This window comes from Camelus ferus, chromosome 2 (assembly GCF_009834535.1).
Source record: "Camelus ferus isolate YT-003-E chromosome 2, BCGSAC_Cfer_1.0, whole genome shotgun sequence".
Taxonomy (NCBI): domain Eukaryota; kingdom Metazoa; phylum Chordata; class Mammalia; order Artiodactyla; family Camelidae; genus Camelus; species Camelus ferus.
The window spans coordinates 91,616,873-91,642,862 of NC_045697.1; the positions used below are offsets into that span (position 1 = coordinate 91,616,873).

General features: G+C 34.3%; 1 protein-coding gene across 7 annotated transcripts in view; it reads left to right on the forward strand.

The window, feature by feature from the left end:
• Window positions 1–25,990, forward strand: part of LOC102513647 (UPF0462 protein C4orf33 homolog) — a 577,478-nt gene that overhangs the window by 37,172 nt on the left and 514,316 nt on the right. For 2 of the 7 annotated variants that reach the window (XM_014555467.2, XM_032463479.1), the window contains one exon: window positions 8,633–10,425. The exons of 1 other annotated variant lie outside the window; for it this stretch is intronic. Coding sequence is in view for 2 of the 6 variants with exons in the window: in XM_032463479.1 (XP_032319370.1) it covers window positions 8,633–8,642 (10 nt within the window). In the remaining 4 variants the exon portion in view is untranslated. Of the gene's footprint in view, window positions 1–292; window positions 10,426–25,990 lie in introns of those variants that run through there. 4 more of the 7 variants (XM_032463488.1, XM_032463443.1, XR_004313741.1 and 1 more) reach the window with 3 other exon arrangements.

A 25,990-nucleotide genomic window follows, 5' to 3' on the forward strand; every position in this document is an offset into this window, starting at 1 on the left:
CTTGATTTCTAATAGGAAATCTCTACACTTGCAACTCCTCTTTCTTAAATGTGTTTATCTCTTAGACTCCTGTATTTTGGTTTCTGTCTGTTGACGTTATCTTGTTCAACAGACTTAATGGCATCTTCTCATTTGTCTTGATTTCTTTGCAGCATGTGACATTGATGATCATTTCTCTCTTCTTGAGATTCTTTTCAGACTCCTCCTAGTTCTCCAATTAGTCCTTTCTGATCTCATTATTTTCTCTATTCTGGGTCCTCCAACTTTGTCTTTTCTTTGTTTTTGCTTTCAGGCCTCTCGGTTTTACATCCTCCACTATGGCCATCTGATCCCCTCTGATGTCTTCAACCTTCATTTCTATTCAGATTTCTCCAACATCTGTATATATCTGGGCCTAAGTTGTCTCCAGAGCTTTAGTCCTACATTCCTGATAATGTTTGCTGAATATCTGCGTCTGAGTGTCCTGGCAGCAACTCAAACTTAACATTACTGAAACTGACATATCAATTCCCAAGTTTTGGCTGTGTGCCAATATCTAAGACTGCACCATTATTTTCTAATTCAGGTAGACAAGAATTGTCTCTGTTCTGTTTCTCTTGCCTGTTATATGCAGTCAGTCTCCGTGTCTTGTAACTTTGTGGAGTTTTCCCGTGAGCCAGTCTGTGAAGTACTATGAATGACCAGTGCGTGGAATCACTGTATTTTAAATCAAACTTAGCAAATGGTGATTAGAAGGTCCATTAGAACCCTAGGCATTCCCTGATAGGAGGTCAGTCATGAGAGGGAATAAGTATTGTAAATAAAGCCTGGCTGGACTTTTAAAGTAGGAAGTGATAATAAATGAGAGAGGAAAGGGCCAAGGGCCCAGGAAACTGGGCAATCACATCCTCTCCAACCTCTTGACAACTGCAGTGCTTGAGCCTTGCCTCTCAGAGTAGGTTCCTCCAGGTAGCTTTGTTTGAGTTCTGTTGATAGCAGTGTGGCTGACACCTTTGAATATCCTAAAAGACTCCCAATACTATTTAGATATGAATGGGACAAGAGAAAAACATTTAGTTAAAAATTACAGATATTATTTCTTTAATTTTCTTTTTCCTCTGCTAGGAAGCATTTGAAAAACATTTGAAAGGAGGTGATTTGAAGAGTAAATTGGGCCATGTGATTGGCCCAGAATAATGTATAATGTAGTGTTGTATTTTGTGACTTCCCTGCTTTTCAAAACTGGAGGCTACATTTTGTCAGCTGTTTTCCTAAACCATACTTCCTGGCATCTCAAGGTTATATTCTGGTCATTTGTTTTTTGAACTCCCTCGCCTTCTCAAATGGATTGATAACAATATAGTAAGACCCATTATGCAGTGCCTTTTTTAAGTAAAGCAAATGGATTTTTGCATCTTGCCTTACTGACAAGTTTGCAAATTGCCAATCTTTGCTCTTTTTTCTCCCTCCCAATTTTTCATGGTGGTAATTAAGGACTGTAAATTTCACTTTATCATTTGTGTTGGGAATAGTAGTATAAATCATAGTAATAGCACCGTTTATTTCAGTAATGCCAGCCTGCCTGCAAATCACTTGTAAATTGGTTCCATGGATGTACCTCTATCAAATTAATCAAAAAACCACCTGCATACATTTCGTGAGCTTATTTCAAAGGCTTAGTAACAGTGAGGAAGAAAGACCATTGCTGACCTTTCCATTTTTGTTTATTTGTGAGTTCTGAATGGCACATGCATATGTTTACATTATGAACCCTGGCTAACATCTAACTGAGCTTTTTATGTAATGCTTTTTTTTTTAAAACACAGGTTGGGATTTGTGCCGCAAATAATATGCCTACCCGATGGTCCTACTGTGGTCCTTACACAGTAGTAGTAATGTTTGATTGGACATAAAATTGTAAACCATTTAAGAATTTGTGAGAACTAATACTTGTGCTGAAAAAAGATTTTTCAAGTGAGCATAATAGTTTTCAACATTGGGAAGTTAGACAACAGTCACTTATGTTTGCCCCTTGTACCCAGGGTGGTGATATCAGTGTGTTATTCTGAATATGGAGGAAGAAAATAGAATCTTTTCTTATGTTCTTGCTTATGCTTTCTGGGCAATAGCTAAGACAACTCCAGTTCATGTGAGGCTGGCTCCAGTGCACTGTTTATATACATACTGAGTTCTTCCCTCAATATGGCATGTTCTTTGGGAGACTTCCTGATGTCCAGCTTGCTTTTTACGTATTGGTCCTGCCCTAATAGGAGAAAGGGGAATTTAAATTTAGTAATGGTGTATCCTTAATCTTGTTCTGAGTAAGACATTCTTAGGGGAAAAAAATACAGGTTGTTTATTTTAATTTTACATTTGGAATTACAAAAATGCGGCAATCAAGTTCTGGGCTCAAATAAGAGAAACATGATAGTAAACACAATATATACCTTCATATTTTTATGTATGCTTTCCTTCTATTTCTGTTTCTGACATATAAACTTGGTTTTGAGAAATGATTATCTGCATGCAGATTCAATATTTCAGTGGGTTTTCATTGTATAGTCTTTAAGGTTAGCATAAGAAATCAAAATTAAGTATGGGGGCTTAACTTTCATAAGCAGCTTGCTTTTGCATCTAATTAAGAAGATAATGACAAGTTTCCTTTAAATTCTTAGTAGTTACAGTATCTAGTTTTAGTTTCTGTATATTCTCCACTCTAGTCTCTACTATTTAATAGTCTATATTGAAGACTTCACACTTGGGAAGTCGGAATAGTCTTTTAAGGAAATCCAGTCACTATTTTTTCTCTTCCTCTCCCTGGGTGAACTTGTAATTGGCAATAATTTACTTCGAAGAATTTCTTTTATTGGAAAAAGAAGAGACAGAAGCACCAGATGGCCTTGAATCTTGCTATTCTCTAAAGGAATTAGTCTAAATATTTTATTTCTGTGTAGTAAAATTAGAAAACCCCAGAGTAAGCTCAATACATTTTGAAATATTTGTTAAATAATTCTTTCAGTAACCATTTTAGAATTTAGTCCTAAGTATATATGCAATAATTCTCATGGAGAAGAAGCTTTGGAAAGCAATGGGTTAAAATGTCAGGATATTAAGTAGAAGTTTGAAAGAGTGACAATTCTGATTATTATGGACTCATTCTTGTGTGTGGAAGAAGCTAGTGTTGAAAACATCTGAAACATCTGAAACATCCCACAGAATAATACTGGCTTTGTCTATAGACCCATCCATGAAAATATATTTGTAAATGTGTTTATAAATAATATACGATCAAAACATATTTTCATTGTCTAGGGTTGCAGTAATCCATTTTACCATATTAATGTGAGAGTGAGTAAATTAAAGTTAATTTAGCCACAGGGAAATTTTTTAGCCTATTGGATTTACTCTATTTATGAGACTTTAAAATATTTTAGTGTTACTTCTTAAACAAAGATAAAAAGCAATAAAATTGTGTTGAAAGCCATCACATTTCATTTAACAATAAACATGTGATTAACTGATAAGTGCTCAAAGGTGGGGGAATAATGATCTTTTATTCTACTCCTTTCACCTCTGTTCTCTTCTAAAATAAATCATTTCCAGACTGTCAACAAGCATGAGAAATGTCTAGCTAAAGACCTTTCTTTCTCAAAGACACTGAAAAGAAGGCCTTAGAGTGAAAAGTGCCATAACAATAGTAAGTGCATTCTACCAAGAATAAATAAAAATTGCAAAGCCTGACAGTGAAGAATACAGAGAGGAATTCAAGTGACTAAAGCTCCAATAAAGAATAAACCTTGTTTGTGAGGAATCTGTTCCAGTAAGAAATCAATCTAGGAACCTCTGCATACAAAAGCAGCTGGGCAGTTTTTTGAGCTGTAGGGAACATGCCGCTGAGGCCAGTAATCTTACCTGGGCAGTGGTCTGCCAACAGGTCTTCAGGCCTCAGCAATGACATCTGCCTTGGTCTTTTTCTTCACAAATTATTAGACCCTGAGTCTATTTATTCAGAGAGCAGCTGCCCTAAATCAGTGACAATCACATTGTCATTAAAATAAATTTGGTACTGTATTTTTTTTACAGCTCTATTAACTTTACCATTTGACTTTCTACTTTGTAAAAGAGGAAAAATGAAAATTGAGAACTGTGAGTATATTGTTTGTTAAGTGGATGCCAACCAGATTAAAATCCCATCAACAGTGGTGGAGGCAACAGAAATAAAGTGACAGATTTAAAATGCTGCTGTCCATTTAAGTGTCAAATAGAGTTAAATGTTTTGCTGAATTCTTAAAGTGGTTTGGCCCCATAGTACCTAGCATAATCAGCACTGAAAATTGGAACATAATTTTGTCTTGATATGTGGAGAAAGGTATGTGCACTTGAGGATTGAACGAATTGCTACTGAAAGTGGTATGTTAAAAATGCCTTTCATTAACTAAGACAAAATTAGTTATTTGAATGTATTTATTAGGCAGAATTGAATTCATTCATTCATTCATTCATTTATCAAACTTTCATTGAGTATCTTTTATGGACCTGACTGTGTTAGTGGCAGAGGATACAAAGTCAAATAATGTGCTGTCTCTGCTGTCTTGGAGCTTTCACTCCAATGACATGTATTCACTTTTTCAAAATGTTTTGTTAATTTAGTTAATGCTGATTGGATTTCTTACAAACCAAATTTTCTCTGAATTTTTTTTGGTATATATTTTCTTAATATCTACTTTAAATATCTCTGCTTCTATTTTGGAATACAAAAATAAAAAGCAAAGCAAAACGGAACAGCAAATATCACCAAGCCATGCTACTACACTAGAAGTCTGCAAAATAAGGAAACCTTCTTATCTCTGAAAAGAAGAAAAAACTTCTCTTCCATGTTAAAAACTGTACCTTTCCTTCTAGAGTGGTTCTTTGGGTTAGAAGTTCATTGATATCCTCATGCCACCTGCAAAATCTGGCACAATGTTAATATAGTAATACATTTCACACTTTTAGCTGTAGGTATACAATTTTACAGCACATTATTGTACAGGTTTAAATAAGAAGAATTTAATCTCTAAATGAGAACCATTACAACCCTTCCCAAATTGTAAATATTACTGTTTAAAGAAAGAAAATGGCTATTAAAATGCATCAAAGTCACCAATGTCAACTTTCAACTTTTCTGGCTCGGTTTTACCTGTATTTAATATTATAAGTTCTAATCTTATTGAACACTCTTGGGATTACGTATGCGGCTTAATAAATATGGGGATTCACAGGCCGATTCATTTATGCAACAAATATTCTGCAAGCATTTATCACATACAGGTTGTTGTTCATGTGGCTGCGGCTACGTGTGTGAACAAGACAATCAAAGCTCCTTCCTTGAAGGAGCTCACATTCCAGGGGTAACTAGCCAAGAGTTCAGGTGGGGAAAATCCTGATGATTTTGTCCCACAGAATGAACTGTCTGTCTTCAGGAAATGAAACACTGCAGTGTGGGACTTAAAAACACATACATTTACTCTTTTAACTGATATTTAGTATGTACCTACTATGTCTACAGCATTGTTCTAGGCATTGGATCTTCCCTTAATATTCAGATTTAGGAGATCTTGAATGGATCCTAGGAATTTATCTTTTTTGTAAGCAATCTGCGTAAATTTATAACCACACAAATTTTCTGAAATGACCACCTTAATCAGTTCCTTTTGAATGTGTGATCTTAGCTAGGTTTGTAATAAGAACTACATGGCAGAAAATTCAGTGGGTAGCAACAGCAAGCACACTATGATGATGGCTTCTGTTCTGTGCTGCTGACTGATAGAAGACTGTTGTAATCTTAATGAGACAAAATTGATGGCCAACATGGTATTTCAGGGGAACATTGAAGAGCTTCTTATTTTCTTGCTGGAATGAAAACTCACCCTACTTAAAAAGAAGCTGTGCAGGAATGCCTCCATTGGAGCCAAAGCTTTTCTCAAAAAAGCAACTCTGGTTCTACTCAAAGGCTTAAATAAGCACTTGTTTGAAAGTGTGTAATTAGACGCCATAAAACTGGATAAGATTGGTCTGCAGTATTTTGAGGACCAGATTTTAATGTGGCTCCTGAACCAGGTTTAAATTTTTCCAATGAAAAAAAATCCAACCATGAGCAATTTAGTAGGAGAAATTGGAGTAGGGTTTGAGAGGGTAGGCCCCAGGCTAACGCAATGCTGGGGTTTGGGGAAACAAGGGAGCTCTCCCTTGTGATAATATGTAAATTTCATACTGGTGCCCTCCTGCAGCTACTATATCTTTTGCTTCACCACTCAGGGGAAAATTTAAAGAATTTAGCCACAGTGTATCCAAATATTGGGAGGTGGTGGAAAGGATGGAGGGGGGTGCGAATAGCCCAGAAATAGCTACCTCAATGTGTGACAAGTGCATTTACAATTTTTCTTAGGAACTTGCCTGCTGCCTAATATAATAGGACACTTGACAGAGTCACTTTGGGAAGGAAGAGGGATGATAGTGTGAAAAATTAAAGGTGTTAAATCAACCACAGTTATAGAGTTCCCTGTGAATAGCTACTTCTGTATACTCATTTATTCATTCATTAGTTGGCCTAATACTCATTAATCATTCAACAAACGTTAAGTGGGCTAGACAATGGGACTATGCTGGTGTACAGGGTAGACCTCATGTTTGACCTCTTAGAATTGTATTCTCAAGCAGAAGGGAATAGCAGACGATAACTATAAAGGTTATTTAGCTGGAGAATGGCTTGCTGCTGTAGTCTGAGTTCTAAACGTTAATCAGTTTTTCTGCAGCGCTTTCAGCAAATCAAAAATGTTATCCTGTCCTCCTGGTAAATTGGTAAAGGAATTTAAGATGCTTACTTCAGGTGTCTGTTCATACTCAAGAGTCTGTTCTATGAATGTAGCTAGAATATCAGCTCTGTGAAGGCAAGGACTTTGTTTTGTGGACACCGTGTGCCCAGTTCCTTGAAAAGTGTCTGCCACAGGGCAAGCCCTTAGTAAACACTCCTTGAATGACAATCCAGTGCTTGATAAAGTCAGGAATTAATTTAAGTTTCTTGATACAGAAGCAAGTGGAAAGAAGAGAGGTATAAGAATGTTCTATTTAGATCCTAACATCTGTTGGAACTCATTGGGCTCAGATCTTATAAAAATATCTTTTTTTGAAAATGGTTTTTGGAAAAATGACATCTCAAACAATGCTTGGTTCCTATGATACATTTATCACCTTAAAGTGAATCAGGAAATTATAGCCATAATGAAGAGCTTTTGGGAATGTCTGTTCTGAAAGGAGGTCAAGCACGTTACTCAAGTTTGTCCTGGCAGCAGGATAGTGTATTGGGTTCCAATTATTTGACAATAGACCCTTTATTTTAAAAGTTCTTTTTAAAAAAATCCTAAAATGCAGACAACTATTGCTAGCTGTATGGAGTTGACAATACCACTAGTTCCAGAGCGTCCCTGGATAAAATGCCTCATGTACTTTCTTCTCTAGATGCAGAATAGACTGTTAGGGGAAATGACTGTAATCAGTGGATTGTGTTTATCAGATGCCATAGATTTTAGTTTATGAGTCGCTTCATAGAAGTTGTCAGTTGTCCAGTGAACATTGTTACAGCAGTTCCCTGAACAGTTTTTTAAATTAAGTTGTCTTGATCTCTGAGGGAGTGCAGTTGGAAGAGCAGGGAAGGTAATTTGGCTCTTGACCATCACTGTTTTCCAAATGGGTAATTTTTAGAATGGGATTGTCAGTGATTCTGGCTGACTTCGCTTAATATTAGATTCTTCATTAGGGTTGACAGGATCTGTTTGGGAACAGGGGAATGAAGTCTTCAGGGAGATAATCTAAATAAAAAGAAATCCAATATTCTCTATTTGGAACATGGATGGTTTCTAAAATCTATCCCTTTTATGACTTGTCCCTGTTAAAAGATTTTATTAATAAGCATTTATAAAAAGATGAACAGTTTAAAAAGGTAAAAATTGATGTCAGCAAAAAAAAGTTTCTAAAAAATTGCAAAACTGATTAAATTGTAAAATAGTTGTTGATGAATGAGTGACTCTGACAAATATAATAAATATGATTAACTTCTAAAATCGTGAGAAAGAACGAAGTGACTAACTCAAGCAGGTAGGGGCTTCTAAGTTCCATTAGACTGTCTCTGTGATTCAGGTCAGGTTCCTTGAGCTAAGGTGGCTGCTTAACAGGTCTCCAGAGTCTAGGTTTGCCTTCCAGGGGTCTAGCATAAATATTAACAACTACAATAAAGTTAGAGCTAATGAGCAAACAAAGCAGTTTCACTTGCTTTTCCTTAGAGCTCTAAGCATAAAGAACCAGTGCCTAGGTCAGCAGTATAATTATGTCCTTATAAAAATTAGCTGTTTGCATAAATTGAATCTAACATTTTATATGTTTTATAGCAGACCATAAATACTTTCAACTTTTTATAAATAGTAAAACTATGAATGGGGTGAATACTCAGTGGTGTTACTAATGGGTCTTCAACTTAGGAACTATGACTGACGAGCTTGCCTTACAAAGCAATCATATCAGTTTTGCTTAATTTAAACTTTGGTTCTATTTATTTAACCCATTAAATCTGCCTCTCGAAAATTATGCTCTTTTGATGATTTCCTCCTAACTATGAAAGAAAGAGCTGAGTTTACAATTTAAAGTCAACATTACCTGCAAGCAATGGAATGGGATTAAATTTCTTCCTTGGGAATATTTTCCACCTGGTATTGATAAAATGAATTTATATGCAATTCATGGATTGGGGATTGGAAGAATTTATGAAGCCTTTTATTCAACACCACATGAAGAGATTGAGGATGGACAAGGGCCTAACTTGTAAGTATGCAAATAATTTGATTATGTATTTACTTTCAACTTTTACCTACAATGAGTTGTGAGAGGGGGCAGATAAGAGCTTTGACAACAACTCCTTAAGTTTTTTTTAATATCCCAGAAAGATCTTCATTGTATTTCTGGTAATAAGAATAAGTAGCCTATTCACAAATAAGTGATATATTAACCAAATTTTTTTTAAAACATTTTCTGATTTATATTGTATGAGCTAATTGGAACTGAAAATACCAGGGAACAATTGTAAATTATTTAAGCTTTCTAAAATGTAGAATTAAATCTACCAAGTAACCTGTTTTGTATAGTTACATTATTTTCTCAGCCCTACATAACTCCAACTCAAAGTCCAAATATGGTTTACTTTTTGCAAGTATTCCCTATGTATTATATTTTATAAATGTTTGAGATTTTTGGTTTGATACCCACTCATTTCAGATGCTACACATTTTGAGGGAAGAGATACTTTAAGCATTCATCATTTTTTCACAGTACCTAAAATTTAAAAACTACACATACATATAAAATTATAAATATTTAAGTAAGTGTACTATATGTACAGTTTTTGATATTCTTTATGTATAGCACAGATGAATCATTTTCAACATTTTTGTTTGACCTATTTTTTTATACTTTAACAACTCTGTCATTTCGATCAACTCCTATCTAATTGAAAATGAATCTACATAACAGTCAACCTGAATCAACTTCCTTCAGGCTGTACTAAGCACGGTACAGGACTGCATGATTTCTGTAAAAAAGCTTATGTACTTTGAAAATCCATAGGTAAAGCTCATTTTATAGGAGAGTTATATGAATGAAAGTATTTAATTAGCATACAGTACTTCTTGTGACTTGAGTGACTGTGTTTGTAGTAGTCAGGGACTCACAGAAACCACCAGTAAGACATGAGAGGATACCTTTATTATTGCATGATGAACCTTAGATTCAGACTATCTGGATATGCCTTAAAATGTGAACTCAATAAACTGCTCATATAAACTTTTTTAGGTGAGATTTGAATTAAGAAAAAAATATATGTGTATATATAATTATTAGCATAGAAAGAATGATTTCTCACTTCTCAATGAATATTGTGGCAAGGTCTGCATATGTATGCATAAGAAAAATACATGCATATAAAAATATTTGATATATATTATATCATTTAAAAACAATATAGCAGATTAATGAACAATTTTTAAAGTAATTAAATAACATATATGTTTTTCTTTTTAATTTTCTTTGTATTTAATGAACAAATAAAGTGTGGCTGTGTACTGAATACTTAAAATTTGAATTTTTTTTTTCCTATGTGACCTGAAGCCATCGCTTTGAGTATTTTAAACCTTTCAACCTGAAGTGGATTATCGGAGACGACTGGGAGCAGCCAGACTCAGAGCTGTGGAAAGAGCTTTGCTGCGATCCTTTACATTCTGACAACACGGGCTATAACTCATAAGGAAAGGCATTCCATATACCTCCACCTTTTGGCCTCATTTGGACAGCTGAAGTAAAATCATTGTCTGCTACCACTGTAAATGTTCCAACAACATGCCAGAAATAAATCATTTAATTGAACATGACTTCTACACTTTATCTTTTACTACACAATGATTTTTTTTAAGTGAAAGTAAATTTATTCAGGGAGATACACATTCCATCCACAGAATGCGGGTGGTCTCTGAAGGCAAAACAAGCGGCCTTAGGATATACACAGTCCATAGTCAGAATGTGGACCATCTAAGAAGGCAAGAGAGGTGGCCTACATAATGATTTTTTAAAATAAATGTTTAGAGAAAAACATTGATAGGGTACTTCTTTCCCATCAACTTATCCTTCCTGGCAAGTTTCTGTTCCCTGGACTAGATCTTTGGAAAATCAAGGAAGAGCATGTTTCTGTTGAAATACCAGTGATACTCAGTATAGTGCTGAGACCTGAAGTAGAAAAATGAACTGCTGCAAATTTTGCCCTAAGGACATTTCACTGCTTTGTAAATACACGGAGGTGGCCATTATAGCTTCTACTCAATGTTACACTTGATTATTTAATTTCTAAATAAAACAATTTTCTTGGTAGAAATGGCATGTAGGTCATCTGTCAGAATAAACGCTAACTTAGCCCAAAATACTCTGAACAGTATTGGTTTAGGGGACTAGGGTAAGTGTATTAGGCATTACATTATTAAATTATTGGGCACTTCCTGGATTCAGGAATGTTTTTATATGTTAAGGGTATACCTAGTGTTCTTTCTCCAGTTACCAACATTTCACTGACTCTCTGAGGAACCAGTTAACTTACGGTGGCAACAAGAGTCGATTTTGAGACCTTCAACTTGAAGGTAGACTGCTTCTTTGCCACATCAGCCTTTGAATTGAGGTGGCAGGGGAAAGAAGAACAAGGTAGTAGCACCAAGCAGTTGCCACACATAACTGTTGGCCAGAGTATCTTATGTTGCCCTGGGGTGAAGTGGAATCTGATCCTGGGAAATTTACCTGTCCTCTCGTTTGCCTCTCTGAAAACAGTTTAGATTATTTATAAGTTAAATCCTTATTTAGTTAAAACTTGTTCTACTTATGCTTTGTTTTTTATTTTTATTTAATTAATTAATTAATTTTTAAATGGAGGTACTGGGAATTGAACCCATTGAATTGTGCATGCTAAGTATGTATTCTACCACTGAGCTATACCCCCCACTCCCCAAAACTTGTTCTAAGTAACAGTGTAGTTCTAATCTTGTGGCAACATCATAATCAGTTCTAGGGATTGCAGAAAGTGAGTATTCTTTTTTTGCTTTTATTTTTATTTTATTTTTTTTCATTTTTTAAAATTTGAGTATAGTGAGTTTACAGTGTTGTGGTATTGCTGGTATACAGCATAATGATTCAGTTATACATATTATATGTATTCTTTTTTATTATAGGCTATTATAAGGTATTGAATATAGTTCCCTGTGCTATACAGTAGGACCTTCCTATTTATCTATTTTGTATATAGTAGTTAGTATCTGCAAATCTTGAAGTCTCAGTTTATCTCTCCACTCCCTCCTCAGCCTTTTCCCCTGGGTAACCACAAGTTTGATTTCTATGTCTGTGAGTCTGTTTCTTTTTTGTAAATAATTTGATTTGTGTCTTTTTTTTTTTTAAGATTCCACATATATGTGACGTTGTATGAGTATTTGTCTTTTTCTGTCTGACCTAGTAAGATGATCCAGGTCCATCCATGTTGCTGCAAATGACATTATTTTATTCTTTTTTATGGCTGAATAGTATTCTCTTGTATACGTATATATCATATCTTTTCTTAAAACAAACAATGACAATAGCAAACAAACAAACAAAAAATTTAATGAACAGCATCTTCACTTATATGAAGTACTCAGGTCCTGAAAGAATGAATGAAAAAACCAAATTCCATTATTTCTGAGCACTTACTATGGTAAGCCCCAGTTCTGTTATAAATCTAAAAATTCCCAACATTTCATATTTAACTTTGAGAACATACTACAGTTTAAATATATGGTGCAATGAAATTTAAATGTGAAACCACCCCCTTCAGACCAAAATAGCTGGAGTGAAAATAGTGTATTCTCACATCCTGATTCATCAAAGTCTGGTTTTCAGGTGTTTTGATGATTAAATCTGTCTGGCAAAAGGCCATCAGTTTCATACCAAGGTTTCTCTGTAGGGCTGCATTGTCATACACTTCTGTGAATGGGAGTTTGGGAACTTTAAATGAAAGAGTATGTAAAGTTTTCTTTGCTGAGTGTTATTAACTGAGGGACTCTGGATTAATTTAGCAGCCAGGTCTGTTCTTTCAGCCATAAGCCATGCTGTCAGAGAAACTTAATTACACTTTAAGTGGGACGCAAATGAGTTGTGACACTACATCATTTCACATGAAAGGTTCTTTACTTACATTAACTTGCACAATGCTTGCGCCTAAACCTACACTCATTACAATATTCCTGGGATTATTTTTTTAAACATGGCTAAATGCAAGTAGGGTTTTAACATTTAATAACCTGTTTCTTTCTTAATATTTAAGACTGCAAATGTTCACTTTATTAAATGATTATGAATTGAACTACTAGATACACGAATGTATGAAGGCTGGCAGGAAAAAATGTTCTACCACTTGTCTGCTCAATAGCATATTCTCAGGACCAGATTATTCTTTAAAGTAACTTTATGTCAATAACTTCTTTAGGATTGGTATCCATGGCTTGAAACAGGAAATTTAGCAAGCTTTAAAATCAGATGTCTAAGTAATTTTTATCCTTAGGGCTTAACAGATTTTTCTGAGGATCAGTTGGGTGATTTGGGGTGAGGAAATATGTAAATTGAAACATACAAATTATGTTTCATATTGATAATTGAAACCTTGAGTGACAGGGATAAAACAGTATGACAAGTGTTAGGACAAGTACGAACAATATATTTGATCCCATTCTGAAGGAATAGTCAAATGGTCCTGGAATTCTAAGGGGAGAAGGCATTCATTTTATATTTATCCCTCTGTTCTCTGATGTGGTGATAAGAGAGTTTCAAGGAAAATTAGTTGTTTCTTAACCAGTCACCATAATCAATCAAGAGTGCTTGACAGTTGTTCTCAAGGATATAGGTAGTAGGGAAAACAACAAACTTCTGTCACTTATTGTGTTCTTGGCAATGTCCTAAGCACTTTACTTGTGTTAGTTCATTTAATACATTCAAAAACCCTATGAGGCAGGTATTCTGTCCCCATTTTACAAATGACAAAACTGAGAAAGAGAGGGGTTAAGCAAGTCCCCCAAACTCTCAAAAGTATGAGTCAAGATTCAAACCTACTCAGTCTAGTTTTAAAGGACATGCTTTTAACCACTGTGGCATACTGCCTAAGTTGTACAAGGGATTTTTATATTTATTAAATATCATAGAAAAAAATTTTTGAACAAGTAAATGATGAGACCAAAGGAAATTATAGAGAAGAACAGACCTTCATCCGGTTGATTGAGGAACATGATGTTTCAGTGCTATCATACTATATCTGTTTATTCAAATTCCTAGATATTGGAGTCAAAGATTTATTATAACACACCAACCACGAGATGCTGTTTCATTTTAAGTCACAAGTCTGTCTTTTTTCCCCCCAATGAGTAGCTTATGGTATTTATTACAAATAGACTTTGATATCAAACTGGAATTGATTTGGAAAGGTGAAATGTATTCTTCATTTGCAAAATTATAGAAAAAGTTAAAATCTTATAATGCACTGAGCTACTTTACTACAATTTAATATACTGAAATTGTAGTTTATTAACTAGTACCTTGGTGTTTGAAAGAATTATACAAATTTTTAAATCCAAATTTACCTTCTCACATCATAACATGACCATTCCATCTTTTAAATTTTAGGAAATCTGTTCCTAAATTGAAGATAATATGTATGCAATGAAATTTATACCCCCTATTGTGCCAGTTATCAGTTTATTGCCTCTCAGCTTCAAATCCATCCTGCATTACCTGCTCTGCAATAGAGAAGCTGGATCCTATAACCATTTCTCATTTTCAACGGGCACAGTGTTAAGCTAAGACAATAGAGGAGCTTGCATTCCTGGTCCTCGTCAGGTGATCGTCTCACTGAGAATGCAAACACTGGGCCCCCAACTGAAATAGTCATGAACATCTATCTGATGTTGGAGAAGAATATCAGCATTTTAGAGGTAGGAGAAACCTCAGGAGTCATCTAGTCTAAAAACCTTCCTTTTTGTAGGGATCCAGAGAGGTTTATTCCATGTGTTGTCACACCTTTTATACATGTAACAGTTTTAAATCTTCCCTTTCAAGGTTTATATTCTAAATAGTGACACTGTAATTATTTAAAACATCTGGTTTGAATTGTAAAGGAGCTTTTGTTTATCTTGAAATTCAATGAGTATTTATTGACTTTCCACTAATTTTCAAAGTGTTTCATTGGACTATAAGAGTAAAAACGATAGAGATGCTTATTTTCTAAGCTAAAACAAAACATAAAATCCCAAAAAGCAGTAAACCGAGATAGAATATGGTAAAACCACAAGAGTTATGCAGAAAGAGACTGGAGGTCATATTTGGGGCAATAAAGATTGCTTTCATGAAGATGACAGACATATAAAGAGGCCTTGAAGATGGGTAGGGTTTGAGAGCTGGACCTGAGAACTGAGAAATTATAGTATCTGGATGGTTTAAAGCATAGGCAAAGGTTCAGAGACAGAGAAATATTTCACATTGGGGTGGAAAATGCCCTCTAGTTTGTTTTACTGGGGATATAGGCTAGTTATGGGGGAATAGTAGGAAAACTTGGCAAAATAACTGACTTTTTGAATTCTTATAGGTCATGACACATGGTATTTCAATAAAAGTCAAGAAAATGTAAGATGAGATGAGTTAAATAAATTAGTTAATCATAATTATATCCATATACATCCAAATACATAATAAATTACATAAGTTTATAAATAATAGAGCTTTGAAAGCAACCAGATTTTTCATCTTTGGCCTCTGAAAAAAGCTTTAAAAAGATCTAAGGAAGAGCTAAACCATTTTGGATGTGATACTAATATAAAGATTGCTCACTGATCATATATGACAAATTTGGTTTCATTTTTAGTAATTGTAAAATTATCTTCTCCATCATTGAATTGAATAGTAAACATAATACCCAATATTGACTTATATTAAAACAACTTAAAGGGCTTCATTTTCTGGATGGCAGGAATTAGATAACCTGAATAGCCTTCAGTTATTAAATACCTAGAAATACTAGATAGAACTTAACAACTATTCATCTGGTTGCTTGCAAGAGAATTTCAAAAATGCCAGGGGAGATAAATGATGAGGAAACAAAGCCCCAGAGTGAAAGCTGAAGTGGCAGCTGCCTTGGCAGATGGGGTTGGTTCCATCTCTCAGTTATCAAGAATTGGAATTTAATGGCCCTGTGGGGACAGGAAATGATGCTGTGGATTCATGAGTCCGGGAGTTGAAAATGAAATAGAAAATAAAATGAAAAACTGTTGAAGAGTTGCACCACCAGTGAATAAAGTCAAGGGTGAATTAGAAAAATATCTATTCACTGGCACAGAGAGCCAACCAAGCAACTTACTGCAGCCTGAGCTGGGAGTTAGGATAGCAAAATTTTCCTCTGAGAATTTACAAATGTGAGCCGGCCTTTACATTCATTTGGTGCTCAAGTTTACACTATCTAGGTGGTTTCTACATTGAGAAATTAACCTAAAACATGATTTCAGCTGGTAATATCTCTGGGAACACTGAGTTGAAGCAACCACAAATAACTCTAGAAGCCAGGCTTCATAGAACTTAGAACATTTTAATGGTGAGTAGAATATTTTTTTTTCTGAGGAGGACAGAGAGACAGATTAACTTCAAACTTAATGTTAAGTCAGTTGGTTATTCATATGGAAATAAAAATGAATCCATAGATTATTATGTAAACAAAAATCAATTCCAGATGGATTAAAGACTCAAATATGAAATGTGAAACTAAACTTTTTAGAAGAAAATATAGAGAAAAATATTTTTGACCTCATGTTATATATAGTTTCTTTAAACAAGACCCAAGAAGCATAAAAAGGACTGACTAATTTAAATAAAATTTTTCTGTACATCATAGGATACTGTAAATACTGTAGATGAAAGTATAAATTAGTATAATCACTTTGGAGAGCAATTGGAGGCACAAACTCAAAGATGTACATAACCTTAGAACTCAGTAATTCCACTCCTACATATATAATCTAGGGACACTTCCTTACATATGTGCAGGAGGTATATATATATGTGTATGTATATATATACATACACATATATATGGATATTTATTGAAATATTATTTCAAAAATTGGAAACAAATACCTATCCACAGGAGAATAAATAAGCAATTTTTCACATTAATTCATTAAGATAGAAAATTAAAATTATGAGTTATAGCTAAATCAATGTAGATAATATCAAAAATATAACCTTGCATGTATATATAGCATAAATACAGTATGCTACTCTGTTATAAAGAATAAACAATGCAAGATGACACTTTTTGTATACACAATAAGTTTATACAGAGTTTATGTAGTAAACTTATAAGAACATAATTAGAAATGATAAACACCAACTTTAGGATAATGGCTCTTTTGAGAGAGAAAGGGAGATGAGTGGAATTTTTTCTTAAATTGAATGTGTTAAAAAAAATGCTTAAAGGAGACAATTTAGGTAATACAAATGAACTTTTAACACTTTGTGAAGCAGACGGTCTTCATTTGGAGAAATGCCAAATGGGGTGGAAAGCAGGAAGTTGTTATAGGATAAAGAAAAAAGAACAAGGAAAAGAAAATTAGAAAATACTGACTGGGCCACATAATCAACTTTAATTAGGGTGAGAAAGTGGAAGAAAATAACTATAGAGCCCAGAGCTGGCTTAATGTTTGGGGATTGGCTGATTGGTTATACTGCGTTTCTGGTCAAGTGGAACATTTATAAGGATAAGAAGGTTCCTAAGTTTTGGTTTGCTGACTTGGCACCCCAGGTAGGAGCAGCTCCATCTTGAACATAGTAAATTGTTATAACATATGGTAGATGTTTTATTACATGTATACTTTAAAATATAGCTAAAATATTTCATAATATTAATTAAAACGACTAATGACAGCATCTTAATATCATAATTTTAATATCAAACAAAAAGTTATGACATTGGCCTGTGCACAACAAATTTTCCCAATATCTTCTGAGTGTGATTTTTAAAATTAAATCAAAAGATTAATATTAAAAACAAGTGGATAAAATTATTAAAATATAGATAAAATCTTTTAATATTCTGAACAGATAATATCATAGACTAGCATCCCATGGAAATCATGGTATTTTGAAAATAAAACCAAACATTTTTGGAGTTAGAAGAATTTTTAATGTCTCTTCATTTTTTCACTTTATTTTTTGACAGGTGATAAAGCTATAGATGCACAAAGATTAAGTAACTTACTCAAATCACTCTGTAGTCAGAATCCAATTCTTTTGTTACCTAATCTAAGGTTCCCTCTTGCTAGATGATATGTTTTAAAACAAAAAGCAACCTGAAACTATAGTGATTGTTATCTTTAATAATACACTCTTCCTTTAAAATTTTGCCCCATTTCATGCATACACAGGTCTAAGTTTTAGTATGTAACAAAATTACAAGTGGCAATCAATAATGGAAAATGCACTTGAGTGGCAGTCTTTAGTCTTTCAGAATTTTCATTTTGTACATCTACAGAACACAGATAACAATGGCTCATTAACCATGAAATCTGGGCAATTTGTCAAAAAGATCTCAATGTTGCAAAGCACCATTTGACTCAGCATTCTAGTACTCCCCACCGACTCCCTACCTGAAAACTAAATAATAATCTGCCACTCTAAGCAGTGACCTGAAGTACGAGTCTTTCTCTCCATTGGAGAAGAACATTAGGAGGAAAGGTTCTTAAATATTTTGTTCTTATTTCAAAACTTCAGTAAAACTGTTTGTCTGTTGGTTTTCTAAACAATTACCATAAGACAGACAATCTCACCTCCCTTGAGGGCAAGGAAAATGCACATCTGGATTTCAAGCCTGAAAAATGGTGCATACATAATCATCACAGTCCCACTATCAACCTTTAATCTGCTCCCTACAGCCTTAAATGTTTGGGAAGCCTATTTTAAAGTAATTTTCTCTCTTAGCAAGAATATCTGGCTCCTCACACAAAGCCTTTTCCTAAAAGAAGATTTTAGAAAGCCAATTTTGGGGAAAATGTTAGGAACTTTCTAGCCTTTGGTTACTTTTAGACAAGGCTACTAAAAAAGTCTGCCTAAATAAAAGCTGTTTGGGCATGCAACAAGCTAAACCTCCGTTTGTGGCTTAGCATTAACAAAGTGAGTGTCTTTAAGAGCTGAGAATGTTGTTGTTGGTTTTTTTTTTTTAAAAAATGATCTCTCAAATGTTTATAGCCCGTACATGCACTAAGATGAAAAATCAGTGCAATTGGAGGAAAAAACAATGGTTTAAAACAGTTTGGAAGAAAAGAAAGTATCCCAATAAATCACTTGTCATTGTGGATAATAGAATACTGCATCATCTTCTATCAGCTGGAATAAAGGTGAAAACACTGAGCTTGCTCTCTAAACTCTATGATCTCGCTGGCATATTCAATAGTGGATTCCATCATTATTGCCTTTTGGGGAAGGAAACACTTTTCTTTCCTGTAATTGTTTATAATTCCTGAAAACTCTTAAGGAATGTCATCTGCTTTAATAAGTAATAAATTCTCTACTGAATGTGTTGAGAGAGAGCAATAACAGGAAGAGAGAAGAAAATTTCTTTTCCCAGCAAGCATAAAATGCTGACAGAATGCTTCACAAATTATTTAAAGCATTTTGCATTTTAAAAAAGGATGTTTTCAAAAACAAAAGTGGTCTTGTTCTGAAAAATGACCGATTTAAAATGCAAGGGTATAGCATTGAAAACCTAATTTGAAAACCTTGGGATATTCCATCTAGACCATGATCAGCAGCAATCTATCACTCAGTCTAACTAACCATTAGTCCTTCTGAAGTTCATCTCCTGACTGATCACCTCTTAATCTCTTTTGCATCCCTCTCATTCTGTCTTTGAAAACTTTGAAAATTTTATTTAAGAGAAAATTGTTTATGCGCATCACTTAAGAAATTAAAATACGCTGCCAGGTTTACTACAAAAACATCAGTCTCCAGACAAGCTTCTGCTCATTCTCTCCATCCCAGAGGGACCCCTTTCACCCTTTAGCTGATTATTTAACCTGTTTTTTATTATATTATGGTTGTTGAGATATTTAGTGAACATGTGATTATAACCATGCAAGTGCTTTTCAAAGAGCCAAGTTAAGTAGTAAACTATGTTTGTATTATTTTTCCTATATAATTTATGGTTTTCTCAGGGGAAAAATAAGCTGTCTTATTGTTTCTGTTTTTCTACGTACCTTTCATTAATGAAACCACAGATTCTCTGCAGTTGTCTAAGCCTCGTCTCTATATATTCAGATGTACCAGGCATCCTATTAAATTAATCTTTTTTGACTCATTTCTCTCAGAGCTTGCTCCAATTTGTGCTGTTCTCCCTCCATATCTGGGGTACAGCTGACACTCTGGGATTTATTTATCCTTATGCTGGGGATCCTTTACTTTCTCTTCTTGGTTTGATATCCTTTTTTTTTCTATCCCACGTCTTTCTCATTGTTGGTATTCTCTCATTTTGTAGAGTACACCCTCGAATAGCTTTCACAGAAAGCATATTTGTGACTTTCCATCTCTAAAAATGTTTTTATTCTACCCTGAAATATCAATTAAGCCTTTCAAATTTTATCAAGGTAAAATTTATATATAGTAAGTTGCACAAATCTTAAATGTACGGTTTTTAAAATATGTATATACCTGTATACACCACCCAAATGAAGATACAGAACATTTCCATCAGTCAAAAGGTTTCTTAGTGCCCGATCCTAGTCAATAGTCACTCTTAGGGAGTTACCATTATTCTTACTATGACTTGGATTAATTTTGCCCTTTTGAACCTCATAAACATAGAATCATATAGTGTGTGCTTTTTTGCATTTATGTTTTTTTCACTCCATATGTTTTTGATACTCATTCATATTACTGAGTTTACCAATGTTTTATAATTTTTTGGTACTTAATATTACATTGTATGAATAAATCACAAAATATTATATTTTCTCCTAGAAGCTTTAAAATATTCACATTTAAATTTAGGTTTATGATCTACTTGAATTAATTATTTGAATAGATGTAAAGTATGGATCAAGGTTCATTTTTTCCCGTATGAGTACCCTATCTCCAGCATCCTTTATTGAGAAAAACATTGTGTACCCCACCAAACTGCAGTACACCTTTGAGTAAATCAGATGACTGTCTACGTGTAGATCTCTTTCTAAACTCTGTTCTGACCTATTGATCTATTTACTTATCCTTACTTCATCAACATAGCCTTGATTGCTATAGATTTATAGTAAGTTTTGACATCTGGAAGTGTACGTCTAGCTTAATTCTTCTTTAAGGTTGTCTTGGCTATTCAGGGTCCTCTACATCTTCATATAAATTTTAAAATCAGCTTACCAATGTCCACCAGAAAAAACAAAACAAAACAATGCATTATTAGATTGAGAAGGTTCTTTTGTATTGCTAGTTTGCTGAGAGTCTTTATCATGAATAGATGTTGAATTTTATCAATTGCTTCTTCTTAATTCATTGATAAATGGTTTTTCTCCTTTAATGTGGTAATTTACATTGGTTGTGATTACATTCAAATGTTCAACTAACCTTGCATTCTGGGAGTTAAATTGCATTCTACTTGCATTCTACTTGGTGTTAATATCTTATCCTATTTCTATATTGCTGTATTTGATTTGCTAATATTTCATTTAGGAGTATTTAATTTATGAGAAATATTGCCCTTTAACTTTTCATTTCTTGCCATATCTTTGTCAGGTATGGATATCAGGGTTACTAACTTGACACTTATATAGTAGTTTGGTTAGTTATGGAATACTAGGTTGGAAATAATTCCTTTCCATTGCCTTTTTTCTTTCTTTCTTCCTCTTCTTTTTTTTTTTTTTTCGGAAGCCTTTACCATGTCTGTAGTCTCCCCAGTACTTTGCACAGTGCCTAACATACTATAGATGCTCAATAAACTGTTTCTTTTTTCTCTCAATTTTTATGTTTTTAATTAAAAAAATTTTTTTAGTTGAAGTATAGTCAGTTTACAGTATGTCAATTTCTGGTGTACAGCATAATGTTTCAATCATACATATACATACATATATTCCTTTCTATGTTCTTTTTCATTATAGGTTACTATAAGATATTAACTATAGTTCCCTGTGCTATACAGAAGAAGCTTGTTGTCTATCTATTTTATATATAGTAGTTAGTATCTGCAAATTTTTAACTCTCAATTTGTCCCTTCCCACACCCTTTCCCCCCTGGAAAACCATAAGTTTGTTCTCTATGTCTGTGAATCTGTTTCTGTTTTGTAAATAAGTTCATTTATGGTTTTGTTTTTTTTTTAGATTCCACATACAAAAATACGATATGGTTTTTTTCTTTCCTTCTCTAGCTTACTTCACTTAGAATGATGATCTTCAGGTCCATCCATGTTGCTGCAAATGGCATTATTTTATTCTTTTTCACAGCTGAGTAGTATTCCATTGCATATATATATATCCAGTCATCTGTTGGTGGACATTTAAGTTGCTTCCATGTCTTGGCTACTGTATATAGTGCTGCTATGAACATTGGGGTACATATATCTTTTTGAATTAGAGTTCTCTCTGGATATGTGCCAAGGAGGAGGATTGCTAGGTCATGTGGTAAATCTGTTTTTAGTTTTTTGAGGAATCTCCATAATATTTTCCATAATTGCTGCACCAAACTACATTCTCATCAGCAGTGTAGGAGGGTTCTCTTTTCTCCATACCCTAACCAGCATTTGTAGTCTTCTGAATGATGGCCATTCTTACTGGTGTAAGGTGATACCTCATTGTAGTTTTGATTTTCATTTCTCTGATAATTAGCAATACTGAGCATTTTTTCATGTGCCTGTTGGCCATTTGTATGTCTTCACTGAAGAATTGCTTAAGTCTTCTGCCCATTTTTGGATTAGGTTGTTTTTTTTTTTTTTTTTGTTATTAAGTTGTGTGAGCTATTTGTATATTCTGGAAATTAAGCTCTTGTCAGTTGCATCATTTGCAAATATTTTCTCCCGTTCTTGTTTTGTTTATGGTGCAAAAGCCCAATGCTTTCTAATGTCCAATGTGCTCTTGAGAAGAATTACATAATTATGGTTTACACTGTAGCCTATAGGATTTTCATATGTTTCTGATATTTTAAAATTTCACTACATTGTGCTTTATTGTGTCTCTGTTTTCATTAATGTGCTGGGAAGTAATGTGTATATTTAATCTCCAAATTCAGATCCTTCAGTTGCAGGAAGTTTTCATGGTTTATTTCATTAACAGCGTGGTTGGCTGAATAATGCTCTCTCTGGTTCTCCTCACCACTCCCTTTACCTCCAAGATTTCCGTATCCTAATATCTGGAACATGTAAGTCGTACCTTCTATGTCAAAAAGGACTTTGCAGATGTGGTCAAGTTAATTATCTTGAGATAGGAAAATTATCCTGGATTATCTGGCTAGGCCAGATGTAATCATAGTGGTCCTTTATAATAGGTTTACAGAAGGAGTCAGAGTAAGAGCAAAGGCCACATGATGACAGAAACAAGGTTCAGAGTAATGTACTTTGAAGATAGAGGAAGGAAACTACATGGCAAGAAATACAAGTGATTTCTACAAGCAAGAAAACGCAGGAAATGAATTCTTCCCTAGAGCCTCCAGAAGGAACCAGCCTTGCCAACACCTTGATGTTAACCCAATGACACTGATTTCAGTCTTCTAATCTCCAGTACAGCACTGAAAGAGATGACATTTATGTAATTTTAAGCCACCAGGTTTATGGTGCTTTGTTACAGCAGCCATGGTAAACATACAAATGGTTGTCCCTTCTCTCTTTTCTCTGTACTGTTTGTGTTAGTATAACTTCTTGACCACACTGGCACTTTTCTTATCTTTATTTAATCTTTTTATCTTTTTGTCCAACTTTCTAGACAAGTCTCTAAATTTCTCTTCAAACTTATCTTTTTAATTATTTCTACTGTCAGTGTTCTAATCTTCTAGGAATTTACCCCTCTTTTTGTTCTTAGAATGTCCTTTTAAAAAAAATGTTATCCTGTTCCTTGTACATGGTTGCAGCGTTTTATTTATTTTCTGCCTAAGGTTATTAATATGAATTTTCTTTGGAGATTTTTTTCCTGCAAAACCAGTCTCCTCCAACCTTCGTTTAATTGTCTGTTTCAATTTTTGTATTTCATAGTAGAAATTCTCTGTTGTTGGTAATACTTGGTTGTCTGCTCATACTTAAGAGTTGAAAACTAAAAAATTACATGGAAGCACTGAATATGTGAGAGAATTACTGCCACTTTCTGAAGTGTATACTGCTGCCAGGTCTTACTGATCCTTGTGGGATGATGTTACATTAATTGGCTTAGTTCTTGGCCACCCTTAATGCTGGATAAAATTTTGGTGTTTTCTATTTCTTTTTTTCCAGCTTGCTAAATTATTTACCATTTGTCCAAATGTTTGAAATCCTTACAAAATTGTATGCTCTTTTCTTCTCATCACACTCCTGTTATGCCTGTCCTTATGAGTTATACTTTTAAGTAAAAATATCTATATCCTTATTTTAGTGTGGGTTGGATGGGGAGAATGTAGATGAGTGTGTTCAGTTTGCCGTTTTTGGCCAGAGGTACTATGGCTTCCATTCTTTAGCCTCATCTTTAAAACTGATGCTCTTCAGGTGCCATTTTCATTCTTTCTCTTTTCACTCCACATACTCTTGCTTCATAATTTTATCCATTCCCATGACTTCAGCTATGATCAATAGATCAATGACTTTCAAAATTTTTTCTTCATCCTACTTCTTTCCTGAACTTGTGGAGCTTTACTTCCAGTAGGAGATTCTCAGTCAGCAGTTGGATGTATGTCCTACATTTCCCTGAAACTAAAAATTGACCTCATTTTTCCTCTACACTCTTATTGTACCTATTCTACACACAAGCTTGCTGATTTCTTTTGTGTTGCTTCTTTTATTGGCATCACTAACCATTAAGATTTAAAACTGGAAATCATCCTTAACTCTTTTCTCTTGCCTCCTACATCCAGTTAGTTACCAAGTCATATCAATTTTACTTTCTAAAGTAAATTTTAGTATACGTTACTCATATTTTACAGTATACTTTACTAAATATTTTTCAGTATATTATAGTCATCCCCCAAATATTATCAGTCCTCCTGCCTTTTTTAGGCTTTCAACATCTATTATAATATAGACTGTCACAGTAATCTAACTTGATACCTTCTTCTGATCTCTCAAAGCCTCCAATCTATTGATATAAATCAATCAACCAACAGACATTTCCTGAATACTCAATCTGTGACAGATATGGTATGACTTGGAGGTACCACTGAGAAAAAGACATGGTTACCCTTTGTGTTAGTGGAGAAATTAGTTTACTGTGAACATAGTGTGTTATGTAATGAGTTAATGATAGGAGAAATACAGGGTACTAGAGAGCCATATAGGAGGGCAATCTAACTTACACCTGGAGACAATTGGAGAGACTTCCTACAAGGTCATGTATATAGAGACCACAATGTTAGGGGATATGTTCCATACAGAAGACACGACACCCACCAAAGGCTCTGAAGTGGTGGGCACATTTGATGAACTGTAAGTAAAGTTCAGTATAGCTGAACCTGAACCTGAGAACAAAACTGGTTGAAGTAAAGCTGAAGAAGTAATCAAAAGCCAGATCACTTAGCACCTTCTAAACCAAATTTAGGAGATTGGGAATTTCTTCTAAGAAAAGCAGGAAACAAACAAGAAACTTCATGATTTACTTTGCGTTTTAGAAAACTTTATATTTCTGTAGGGAATGGACTGAAATTCATCAAGTTTGAAGAGGGAGTCCAGTTGCAATCATTTAGTTGGGAGATGGTAATGGCCTGAAACAGGGTTAGCGAAATGAAAAGTGGGAAAAGTAGTTAGCCTTGCAGGACATTAGGAGGTAGGCACAGGGGGTAGGGGTGGGGCGGATAAAAGAGTGGGAGGAATTAGAAATGGCAGGTTTGAAGGAATGGTTCAGTGATGAGTTAAATTTTGATCACGTTGAATTTGAAGTGCCTGTGGGACATCCAAGTGAAGACACACAGAAATCTGATCATATATTCTCAGGCATAAGCATATTAGTGGATAGAGAGACCCCCAAATTGGAAACACCACCAAATATGTGGGCAAGCCCAACAAATGTGTGGGTCCTTGCCTACCAGTTGAGAAAGAATTCTCAGCAGAGGCAGAAGAACAAAGTGGAAAAAAATGCAAAAAACAAAAAACCCTGCTCTATTGTTTAGAGAAAAAAGGAGAAAAATAAAAAGCAGAAAAGAAAATGCTTGAGCGGGGAGCCTTCAGTCAAGTCGAGACAGATCC